This window comes from Lynx rufus, unplaced genomic scaffold (genome assembly GCF_022079265.1).
Source record: "Lynx rufus isolate CCGP_SWC_20201006 ecotype Redwood Valley unplaced genomic scaffold, mLynRuf1.p SCAF_33, whole genome shotgun sequence".
NCBI classification, from domain to species: domain Eukaryota; kingdom Metazoa; phylum Chordata; class Mammalia; order Carnivora; family Felidae; genus Lynx; species Lynx rufus.
In genome coordinates, this window is record NW_025814849.1 from 3,700,845 (window position 1) to 3,713,151 (window position 12,307).

General features: G+C 52.1%; 1 protein-coding gene across 2 annotated transcripts in view; it reads left to right on the plus strand.

The window, feature by feature from the left end:
- The first annotated feature begins 1,296 nt into the window (after positions 1–1,296).
- ADGRD1 (adhesion G protein-coupled receptor D1) overlaps positions 1,297–12,307 on the plus strand; it is a 122,878-nt gene continuing 111,867 nt past the window's right edge. For both annotated transcript variants that reach the window (XM_047093222.1, XM_047093223.1), the window contains exons 1-3: positions 1,297–1,362; positions 1,455–1,491; positions 10,990–11,073. In XM_047093222.1, the coding sequence (XP_046949178.1) occupies positions 1,297–1,362; positions 1,455–1,491; positions 10,990–11,073 (187 nt within the window). The remainder of the gene's footprint in view (positions 1,363–1,454; positions 1,492–10,989; positions 11,074–12,307) is intronic.

The following is a 12,307-nucleotide window of genomic DNA, read 5'->3' on the forward strand; positions in this document are numbered from 1 at the left end:
TGGGTGTTCTTGCCTACTTTATAATAATAATCACAGCCGGCGGTTATCGAGTGACACTTTTTCCTTGCAAAACATGGTGAGCATTTATGGAGTGCTACGTGTTTCCTTCACACGGCGTCAGGAGCCTTGCACGCATCGCCTCCTGTCTCATTACAACCCTGGCGGGGGAGGGGCCGCCGCCTCCATCGCAGAGACAGGGACTCTGCAACACAGAGAGGTTCAGTGACTTGCCTAAGAACACACAGCCAGCAGGCGCCGAGACGGCCCACGGCGGGAAGCACTGGTCAAGTCACCAGCAAATTACAGCGGAGACTAATCGTCTGCGTGTGAGCGCGGATTTGGGGTAGATTGGGTAAACTTCTGGTCTTGAGCAGGTCGAGGCGCAGGACGGGTGAGGGTCTGCCTCTGGTGCCGCACGGAGAACACGATCCGTGGGGGACGGCGTAGGTCCGCCGCGTGCCCTGTAAACGACCCCGTGCCTTTCCCGCGCCTCTAAAAGGGTTAAAGAGAGAACCGTGGTCGCGCTTATCTGGGGGCACGCGGGTGTGGTTGATTTCCTCTTTCCATCCTCGTATCGCCTCCTTCCTTCGGGCAGACAAGGCTCAGCTCGACGCAGGGCTTACGGCTCGCGGTCCGTTTTCTGTTTATGAACGTTTGCTCTGCTTTTGAGGGCGCTGGCAGGCAGCACCCGGTCGCCGCGGACACGCGTGCCTGTCCGGTCGGCCGGCTGTTCTCGACGGACTGGTGTTAGGACCCAGGAAGGACGCAGCAGCCAGGGGTATAAATAGAGAAGCAGAACGAAGTTTGAGGAGAGAGCCTGACATCATTCCCTCTCCACCCAGAGCTGGGGCCGGACGGGGCGTCAGCCTGAGTCAGAGCGGGAGCTGGGCAGCGGGGCGGGCGGGAGCTCGGGGACGACCTTCGGAGCCGTCCAGCTCCGCCCGCGTCAAGGTGAGAGACGAGGGTCCGAGGGTCCGACTGCCAGCCTGGCTGCAGACAAAGACTCCGGAAAGGAAAGCAAACACGGACGGCCCCGCGGGGCTCTGTGAGCTGCGGCCAGTTGGGGACCGTCCTGGAAGGGCGCCGATCGCTGAGAACGCTCAGGTTTGGGGACGAGGAGGAAAACCCGCTGGCTCTCCAGGACGGCTGCGTTTCACACGCTAAAGAGAACCAGATTTCTTGCTTTCCGGACCCTGTGAAAATGTCCCTTTCCCAGGGAAGTGAAAGTTAGGGAGCACACGTTGTCACGGACGCTCAGGAATTGCACTCGGATCGCCTTTCAGCCTCCGAGAAGCCATGAGGAAGCTGCTGTGTCTGTGCTGGGGGCACCCCTGGCTGCTGCTGTTTTATTGCGATTTTCAGGTAACGTCTCTGGGCGGCTCTCTGGGCGCCTGGACGAGCCCCCTCTGCCAGAGGCTGTCCCGAACGTCTCACGGTGTGATCTTTGTGTGCAGGTGCGGGGAGTCTACTCCAGGTCAGTGGCCCATCCAGGTAAGGGGACGCTCTCCCTCCCTGCTCACCGCCGTCCGCTGGCCCCCGGGCGCCGAGGTCCCCACGCACTCCGGCTGCGCGTCTCCGTGGCCAGCGGAGGGCGGCCCTTCCGCGGGCCCCCCGTCCCCGGCCGGCTGCCCTGCCCTCCGTCTCCTGGCGCCCTGCTCATCCTGGCACCAGACCTCGCTGTCGCCGGCCGCGGCGGCCGCCCAGAGGCCTCTGGCCCGTGGCCGTTGCCATCTTATGATGGAGTCTTGGCTGCCGCCCTAACTTGTGCCGTGTATCTTCATGCACACTCCCCGGGGCCGGCAGGGCTCTGTCCTTTCTGTCACCGTCCCAGCTGGGGCTCACTGTGCTTGGGCCGCGGTGCGTCCTCGGTCTGCAAGCTGACCGAGGTGTGGTCCCCGGGTGGTGCGGTCGCGTGGCGCGGTCGCGTGGCAGGTGCAGGCCTGTGCAAGGCGGGGGCCTGTTGAGCGGCAGGAACCCCGGCGGCCGCCTGCGCGTGGTCGAGGGGAGCCCGTCGAGGTCCCCGAGACCTTGCTCGAGAGCCGTGTGAACAACGCCTGACCCACTGGTGAGCCCGCCTCCGACTCGGAGCTGAGGGGGGGCCGCCTGGCTCCTACCAGCCACTGTCACCAGCAGCGCGGCCCCTACGGGCACCGCTGGCATCCCCGCGTGGCTGCAGCGTCTCCCTCGCGGGTGATGCAGCCAGGCCGGTGTCCCCCTGGACCTCCCGTGTCCGCGGACGGGGTGCCGCCATTTCTCTTGCACCCAAACGTCCAAGTTCACTCTTCCGTTGGAAAAGGTGTGAAGGCCGTGAATTTCCCCGTGCTCCCCTTCCCCCACCAGAACGCTCGCGGAAGGAAAACGGGGCTCTGTGGCTGGGGCATCTCAGTGGAGGGCGCGCGTGTCCGCCCCGAGGCTCTCCCCTCGCCCCCTTCCCACTGGGGTTCCTGCTGGTTCTCCGGACGTGACGGGAGGTGCGGCGGTGGGAGAGGAAGCTGGGGGGAAGTTTCCAGATTGAGTCTTGGCCACGTCACGTCCATGTATGGATCCACGCGTGTGCACGTGTCCAGGCCCATCCACATGCGTCCACACCTGTGCACACCCCCCCCCACCTGCCCACACCCGTGCCTGTGCACACACATGCACACGCGTGCACCTGGACCCTTGACCCTCCCCTGCAAGGAGGGTTTGAATCAGTCTCTGCTCCACATGGAGACAGGGTCCCTCTCATGCCCTAACGCCAGGCGGAACCGACCTGGTTCTCCAGCTAGTGCCGCAGAGAGATGACGGGTGTGCAGACGAGGGGACGCTGCAGAGCAGGGCGGTGACCACGCAAGCCCGCGTGCGGAGCCAAGGTGCTCGGCCATCTCACTGACGTCCACGCCCACGGCTTTCCTTCTTGTCTCACCTCCCGCGTCTCGGGGTCTCTCCTGCTCTGCTCGCCCCTTCTTTGCAAGAATCACACGGGGGTTTGCTTGTGGACGAAACCCTGCTTCTTGTGCTGTCTTCCTCCGCCTTGTCCCCCCTTCTTCCTGTGTCTGTCTGCCTCCGTCTGTCTGTCTGCCTGTGTCTCTCTGTCTCTGTCTGTCCTTCCCTGTCTCTGTCTCTATCTCTCTGTGTCTCTGTCTCTTTGTATGTCTCTCACTCTCTTGGTCTCTCTCCACGTATCTGTGTCTCTGTTCCTCTTTCTGTGTGTCTGTCTCTATCTCTCTGGCTCTGTTTCTGTGTCTGTCTCTCTTTTTCCGTGTCTGTGTCTATCTCTCTCCGTCTCTCGGTGTCTCTGTCTCTCTCCCTACATCCCGCGCTCGGCTCAACCCCGTTTTCCCGCAGAAAAGCCTGGCCCCCAGCTGACTGTGCGGCGCCTTCGCCGGGAGGCCTCCCCCCCCCCCCCTCGCTCCTGCTTCTGGGCCCAGGCCTGCAGGGTCCTGGGAGCAGCCCCAGAGGGAAAGCCCGTCCCCTGCACCTCTCAAGGGCGTCCACTCACTCAGGACACAGAACACAGGCCCGAGCCTATTCCCAGAGGGCAAACCTTTGCAAACAACCTAAATCTCCACCCCTACGGGAACAGCTGTGTCAATTGTAGCATTTTCTTCTCCGGAAGTCTGAGCAGGAATGTAAAAATCTTGGATGTGAACATTGTGCGGTGCTCAGAAGGGTCCTCTGAGGCGGCCTCTCTGCCCTCCTGCGGACGGACACCCAGAGAGAGCGAGTGGTGTGGCCGAGGTCTGCAGGGCTAAGAAGGCAGTGGTGACCTCAGGAACTCACTGCGGGGCCGGACATGTAAGGAGACTATCTGGGGACAACAGGAGCGTGGTGGGTGCAGGGCGGGAGGTGTGCACAGGACTTTAGGTGAGTCTCCGGGAGGGTCCCCAGCCTGGCCGGAGCCTGGTCTTCTGAGGCCCGGCCTGTTTGCACCACAGACCACACCAGACTTTTCTTTTTCTTTTATTTATTTATTCAAAACTTTTTTTTGATGTTTATTTATTTTTGAGAGCGAGAGAGAGAGAGAGAGAGAGACAGACAGACAGAGCATGAGCAGGGGAGGGGCAGAGAGGGAGGGAGACACAAAATCTGAAACAGGCTCCAGGCTCCGAGCCATCAGCACAGAGCCTGATGCAGGGCTTGAACTCACAAACCACGAGATCATGACCCCAGCTGAAGTGGGATGCTCAACCGACTGAACCACCCAGGCGCCCCCAGACTTTTCCTTTTACAGTCTAAGCAGGACTAGTGAGCCCTCCCTGTCTTGTGGGGACCTAGCACACTGCCTCGCGTGCAGTAGGCACCCTCTGTGCTGTCTGTCGGTCATGAGAGAGCCGAGTCAGCGAAGACAGCTGGCGCCAGGTTTCAGTTCCCAGGTGCGCGGTCATCTGCCCCGTGTGCCCGCACCCGCCCAGGCAGCTCCCTATCTCTACCGTGTCCATAGGTGTTCGGTTGTGTAAATAACCGAAAGGCAACTTGCAGTCATTTTGAGCCTTCGTATTATCTGTGTCTATCTGTGGCCGCGGACTGTCATTTTGGAGAAATGACAGCGTGCTGTCATTGAACGGAACCCGGAGGCTGTCGGGCCCACGTCCCCATTTACAGTTGGTGACGGTGAGGCCCAGAGAGGGGAAACCGGGCCCCCCGCCTCTGAAATTTTTCCTCTGGCCACCGAGTCCTCGCTGGCTCGAGAGTCCTTCCTGGCCGAGGACAGTGCTAAGAAGCGTGATGGTTGATGAATCTAAATCCATCAATGGCACCAGCCAAGAAATGGCAGGGCAGTTATGCAACATTTACCAGCGTGCCTTTTACAGATAACTTTTGTAATGAGGAAAAGGGACCTTAAAAATCTCCCGTATCCCGAATTTCCTGGCCCTGGGGACACAGAGCGGCTGGTTCCCGCCCAGCTCTGGAGGCCGGTACCTTACCTCACCGGCCCTATTTAGAGGTCTGGGAAGCCAGAGCAGATAATTATAGTGATTATAATTCCCTGGAGTTACGTACTAGGTTTTATTTTTTTTTCTGTGCAAATCAATAGTTTGTTCCCTTTATATATTTTTTATTGAGCTATCATTGACATATAATATTATCTTAGTTTAGCCATACAACATAATGACCCGATACTTGTATATATTTTAAAAGAGTCCCTGCAATATGTTGAGTTAATGTGTGTCACCATCACGGTGTCATGTGGCTGCAAGGGACGGTCAAAATTGCTAGGTCACAGCAGAAACTATCATTCATCTTCCTGGTGCAGAAAAGGTGTTTATGATGGAATTAAAAAAATAATGTTTGTAACCTATTGAGTAAATGGAAATTTGACAAATAGAGATGGGGGGTATATATATTTTCGTAATTACACACATATATATATACATATTCTTTCTATGTTTATCCATTCGTTTATTCATTATTGCATTTCATCATCCATTCTGCCTTAAAAAGTTATTTGCTAAGATTACAATTTTGGGGAGGATCCAAATGCAAAAATCTGGATTACACAGACACACAGGCACACACACCCTGTTTTAGCCGTGAGAATGTGGTACACGTAGAACACGGTGTCTGCACGTGAGACTCAGACACAGGAGACAGACAAACAAAAATACTCGAGTAATAGTAAGTTCCATAGGCAAAGCAATAAGGAGTTGGAGGGCGGCCGTCGGGGGCCCCAGTGGGACTCTGGGCGGGTACTTGCCCGCACAGCTTTGAGGGACTGGGGCTTCTGCTCACCGACGCCAAGAACAAGTCCTGGGGCAGGGCTAGGCGTTCGGCACCTGGGAGAGAAACTGAAGAGGAAGAACGAAAGGTTCTCTCTCTCTCTCTCTCTCTGTCTCTCTCTTATTTAGGGCCGGGGCGTGTCAGAAGTCCCATAATGAGCCACCATATCCCTGGACTTGCTGTCGTGTCTAACCGGACACACAGTTTTAATGAGGTTCATCTGGTGGAAAGCAGGTGCTCGTGTAACTCGGAGATTTCAGCCCCAGAGTGTCTTAGTCCCAAAAGAATGAGATTTTCTTGTTTTGATGACACTTTAAGGGCTGTGGGTTGTTTACGCCCTAGGGTGTGAAGGGGAGCCTTCCTGTTGAATTCAGTTCTTGAGTTCGTCTTATCAGCACCGTGCAATGTTTTAATTAAGATAACCACTTTTTAAAAAAATTTAATTTTCTTTTTTTCTTTAAAGTTTATTAATTTGAGAGGGAGAGAGAGAGTGGGGAGGGAGAGAGAATCCCAAGCAGGCTCCACACTGTCAACTGTCAGCTCCAACCCACGAACTGTGAGATCACAACCAGAGCTGAAATCAAGAGTTGGACGCCCCCGACTGAACCCCCCCAGGCTCCCCAAAATAACCACCTTAATTGCTAGTATTAAAATTTGGGGAGATTTCCAAAAAAAAATCTGCGAAATCTGGGTTTCTAACCTCCCCCTAAGAGTTCGCAGACCTCCCGCCCCGGAGTGGCTCTCGTCCTCGGGACACACGGTTCCCAGTGGGCCACAGCCCTCCCTCCCTCCCGAGACCCGCAGCCGACACCTGTTTCCGGCACCTGTTGCGGAATTAGGCAGCCCGCCGGGTGGGTGACCCTCGGGCCCCCTCGCACATGACAGCTCGCAAACCCTCCAGCTTGGACTTCCAGTCTGCTGGTTATAAGACGCCAGGGGCGACGACGCAGTGGGGCTTTGCCCTCGTCTGAAGCACGGCGACGGAGGACAGCAGGCCCTCTGCGGACCCCAAGCCCCCTTCTCCCACGGCCTCTTGCTAGCTTAGGGGGTCTTTCTGTGTGAACAAGACCACCGTCGCTTCACTCCGCCAGCCCCTCTGCCCAGAGCGGATGGTGGCCGTTTGTACACGGGGATGCCGGGGAAGGGTCTGTCATCCACGGGGTTTATGTTCCGAAGACGTGGGTTGTGAAGAATCCGTCGCACCTGCCCTTTGCGCTACGGCCGTGGTTTCCTTTTCTGGTCCTCCCCCGCCCCCGCCCCACCCCAGATGAATTGACTAACAAACCAACGATGTTTCCCTTCTCCAAAATGAATATCCTACGTTTTGGGGTGGGGGGAGCTTGGCAGAAACAGAAATGGGCAGTTTTGACTTTTGTATTTCTGAGCCTCCATATTGCATTGTTAGAGTCGAGTCGTTGCCAGGGGACATGGGCGGAAGCCACAGGTCTCCGAGTTTTGGAAGTTTTTGAAGGAATACACGTCCCAACATTTGACTAGAACAGAAATAAAAAGGAGCAGAAATCTCCCTCTTACGTCTCACATCCAGTGTTCCTCATTTTCCTCGCCCCTAAAATACTGCTATCAGTTTCTAAGGGTACCCATAGTATCCATGCAAAATCTCTCTCTCTGTCTCTCCTTCCCTCCCTCCTTGCTGGTGGGACAGCTGGGTTTTCCACAAATAGTTGATAGTATCACATTTTTCTCTCATGTTGATTTTTTTTTTTTTTTTTTTTTTTTTTTTTTTTTTTTTTTTTTTTAGCAGTATAGCTTGAGGAACATTTCCCATCGACACATGTGTCCCAGCCTGGTCACTTCTCCTAGTGACACCCTTGTCTATCACGTAGATGTTCCATACAGATTACAGCCCTTCTGCTGATGAGCATGAAGCCTCTTCCCACGCTTTTGAGATATATATATATATATCTGCAAGAAATGTCCTCGTACATAGCTCTTTGATCCCATGTGTGAATCTGTCTCTAGAGTAAACTCCTAGGAGCAGAATTACTAGATCAAAGTGCACTTAAAATTTGTATAGCTATTGCCGTATTGCTCTCCGGAAAGGCTGTAACTTCCACCAAAAGCACAGTGAACTTGCTGACTTAGTACATCTAATGGTCTGTTTGTCAGTCAGCCGGGTGGGCTGGGACAGGGTGGCTCACTGTCGTTTTAACATGCCTCTAAAAATTATGAGCGACATCTTTTCATATATTTAAAATAATTTGCATTTCCTTTCCTTTGAACTGCCTGTTTATGTCCATTGTCCCAGTGTTCTGTTGGCTTAAATTTTCTTAATAGTAAGCATTTTAATGAATGCAATGCATTTCATACAGTTCTTTAAAAAGACATCGGTACATTTTTGTCCTATGTATTACATAAACATCATTCTCCTGCTCAATTTAGCTTGATTTATTTTTACATATGGAAATTAAAAAAAATTTAATGTTTGTTATTTTTGAGAGAGAGAGCATGAGCAGGGGAGGGGCAGAGAGGGGGGAGACACAGAATCCGAAGCAGGCTCCAGGCTCTGAGCTGTCAGCACAGAGTCCGACGTGGGGCTCGAACTCACAAACTGTGAGATCATGACCTGAGCCCAAGTCGGACGTCCAATCGACTGAACCACCCAGGCGCCCCTTACATAGGGAAATTTTAAAAATTCACATAATCAAATTCATTACCTGGTTTTCTCAGAAGTTTTCATTTTTATTTTTTTTAATAATTACATTTATAGTTTGATCCTTCTGGAAGTTGAGATGGTAAGGAGTGAGTTAGGGATCTTGAGTTTTTTTGTACGTGGCTAACTGGCTGTAAAACCTTCTGTTGAGTATTCCTCTTCTGGTTTAAAATAGCACTTTTATCATAAACTAAGTTTTCACGTGTGCTTGGGGATATTTATGGGTCTTTTCCATGGAACTTTCTATTCATGTGCGGTTGCCAAATTCTCTTTAGAACTGTGTCTTTACAATAGGTCCTAACTGTGTGCGAGCGCTGGCCGCCCACCGTCCTTCGCTGCCCCGCTCCTGGCAGGTTTTGTTGGTTATTTTTGCTTGTTTAGTTTTCTAGATAAGCCCCATAATGAGATTTCTCTCACACAAAATCTCTCAGCATGTTTACAACAGATTTCCTCATATTTACGTATTAATTAGAGGGTTGGTTGATAGTTTTATGATTTTGAGTTTTCTTTTCCACAAATAGGTTAAATTCTTTGTTTATTCAAGGGTTCTTGTACATCCCTTGGTATTATTTTATTGTTTTCTTTGTGAGAACTTGGCACAATTCTTACTCTTTTGGACCTCAACGTCTTCTTTCTGTCGGCTGCATTTACAAATGAGAACTTTTCTCCCGCCCGGTGTTAGCGTTAGCGTTGGAACACAGGGACGCTATTTATCGACTCTCTTCGCCTGTCACGTCCGTATAAACCTCCCTACTCAGATCTTTCCTTATGTGTAAGACTGTTTCACTTACCAAATTCTCTTCTTATTCGTAACGGCGTTTCGTTTTCTCGTGAACAGTCACACCTCATTTGAAAATAAGGATCGTGTTATCTCCTCTTTAAAAATAGTTTTACGATGAATAACGCAAAGACTCCTTTATTCATTTTTCTTGTCTATGGTCTGCCAGACACTTGGAGCAGATGACTGTTATTTGGTCCTCTGGACCATCCTTTCCCCTTCTGGGAACTAACCACAGAGAGCTGGTCCAGGAGCAGACTGGAGCCAGGTGAGGGGCTGGGTGCCTGGGGGTGCGCCCCGCCTCCGCAGGGACTGTTACCCAGACCCCACCAGGCAGCCGGGACAGAAGCAAATAAATGAAGTCGTTCACGTGGCATTAAGTGGGATGAGCAGGGCAGGCAGGCACAATCCGTCTGCACAAAATCGTGTCCACTCAAAGTACAAGGGTCACAAAGGAAACTCTGAAGTGGTTAATTGTTACTATGCGGGAAGCAGGATGAGAAGAGAAAGACTGGGATCCGTCTCAGGGAGACTGGGAGGGAGCATCGCACGCCAAACCAGCCGGCCGGGCGACTTCTGCGGAAGCACCGACCCCTCGTCTCCGCAAATAGGCTAATGATACAATTACCTTGCCTTCGTTGTTACAATGAACTGAGGAGGTGTTTGTCGAGAGCCTTACATGATGTCGACAATATTGCTGTTGGTGTCCTCCTCTTTTTTTTTTTTTTTTCAACGTTTATTTATTTTTGGGACAGAGAGAGACAGAGCATGAACGGGGGAGGGGCAGAGAGAGAGGGAGACACAGAATCGGAAACAGGCTCCAGGCCCTGAGCCATCAGCCCAGAGCCCGACTCGAGACTCGAACTCCCGGACCGCGAGATCGTGACCTGGCTGAAGTCGGACGCTTAACCGACTGCGCCACCCAGGTGCCCCTGTCCTCCTCTTTTTAAATCATTTTAACCTGATTGCTTTCTCTCGCCTGGTTGCATCAGCTAGGTATCACAAAACGATATAAAACAATAGTGGGATAACGGCCATTCTTGTCTTTCTCCTGACTGCCTAATGGACACGCTCTTTGTGGGGCCCCACTAAGCCTGGTGGCTCTTACTCCCTTCGGTTCAGAGGTGTCTGCTCATTTGTATTTATCACGCTTTCCCATGTCGAGGAAATGTTCACCAATTTCTGTATATATATATTTAATGTTGATTTATTTTTGAGAGAGAGAGAGAGAGAGCGAGAGACAGCGTGAGCAGGGGAGGGGAAGAGAGAGAGGGAGACACAGAATCTGAAGCAAGCTCCAGGCTCTGAGCTGTCAGCACAGAGCCCGACCCGGGGCTCGAACCCACAAACTGTGAGATCATGACCTGAACTGAAGTCGGACGCTTAACCGACTGAGCCACCCAGGAGCCGATTTCTGTATTTTAAGAGTTCTTTTATTTTTTTTATTGTTTATTTTTTTTTTTTTACATTTATTTATTTTTGAGAGACAGAGTGAGACAAAGTGAGAGTGGGGGAAGGGCAGAGAGAGAGGGAGACACAGAATCCGAAGCAGTCTCCAGGCTCTGAGCTGTCAGCACAGAGCCCGATGCAGGGCTCGAACCCACGAACCGTGAGACCATGACCTGAGCCGAGGTCGGACGCTCAACCGACTGAGCCACCCAGGCGCCCCTTAAGACTTCTTTTTAAAACCAGGAGTGTGTTGAATGTATGCAAATGCCTTTTTAATGAATCCCATAGTCCCTGTGATACAGTTCCTCTTCCCTCCATTCATGACATAGAAGGAAAGCATTTCTTGCCTCCTAATGATGATTTAACATCTTTATTCTTTTCTTCCCCCAAGGGTTTGAGGTCTTGGCTTCTGCTTCCCATTACTGGCCGCTGGAAACTGTGGACGGGATCCACGAACTTCAAGACACGACTGGAGGTAGACGCGGGTGGTGAGGGTACCTGAGGCCGCAGGGACGGTGGGGGGGTGCTCCAGGTAGGGCCATCGGGGGAGGCAGACAAGGACAGCTTCCGCTGGGAGGGCAGGCCAGTGGCGATGAACACACGCTGTGGAGATCCCCCCAATCATCGTTAACCCAAAGTATTTTACTAGAACTTTTATATATTTTTGTCATTGAAGGACAGAGCTTAAGGTTCAAACTCTTATTAACGTGTGTGTGTTTTCCCCAGTAACCATAAAACAAAAGCCGTGGTTGGAAGTTCAAAGCTGCAGATGGTGCATCAATCACACGTAGGGGTCTAGATGTGTGTTTTCTAGACAAAATTGGCCTCATCTGCATGCCTGCCAAAACAGGGGTCCATTTGAGCTGAGTGCTGGGACTAACACGTGTGTTCGTGGGGTCACCGTTTCACTCACAAAGGTACCCCCACCTACCAATCAGCTTCCGCACATGTCACCAGCAGCTCCCTCGAGCAGATCAAACATCACTTAAGATGCTCCCGTGGTCTCTGAGTCCACGGAAAATGAAGTCTCTACCTGACTCAATTCAGACATTTGCCGTAAGGAGAAACCCCAGATGTGTCCGAGCTCTTTATTCCGTTCCAGCAAGAAACTTCTTCCCAGTAGAAGTTTTGAGTGGCTTGGATTTTTACATTAAAATTTTTATTTCCTTATTGTTCTTGATTATGTCAAACGGCTGATGTGTACGGCAAGGGGTTTACTGGGCAACCAGTCTAGCACATGCCCGCACATTGCTGATTATTGCACTTTCCAGACCCGCACACTGGCATTTTCCTGATCCCCTGACTTAACGTGCTGCCATAAATTGCCACCAAAGATTCCAAAATGTTTCCCTTACTTTTGCAAATTGAAAGGCGTTCTAGCTGGAGCCTCGGCGGGTCCTCCGGGGGTGGAAGGACCCACCTGTGCAAGACTGCCTCTGGGCACCCAGCTGAGAACGCACCGCTGCTCTGCGTTCTCTCCAAACAGTCTGCGCTGCAGGGATAAGTCCCTGGGAAGTCATTATATGAGCAGCTCAGGTTAAGATAAACTGCACTCCACCCCCACCCCATCATTATCTCATTTTATTTCTCAGGCCCTTTATTTCAAAGCCTGTGAAAAGTGGAAATTCACTGTTGACATAATTCATCGTCCAGGTCACAGAGACCAACATTTTAGCAGTTATTTCAAATGATAACTATATCTCTCCCCT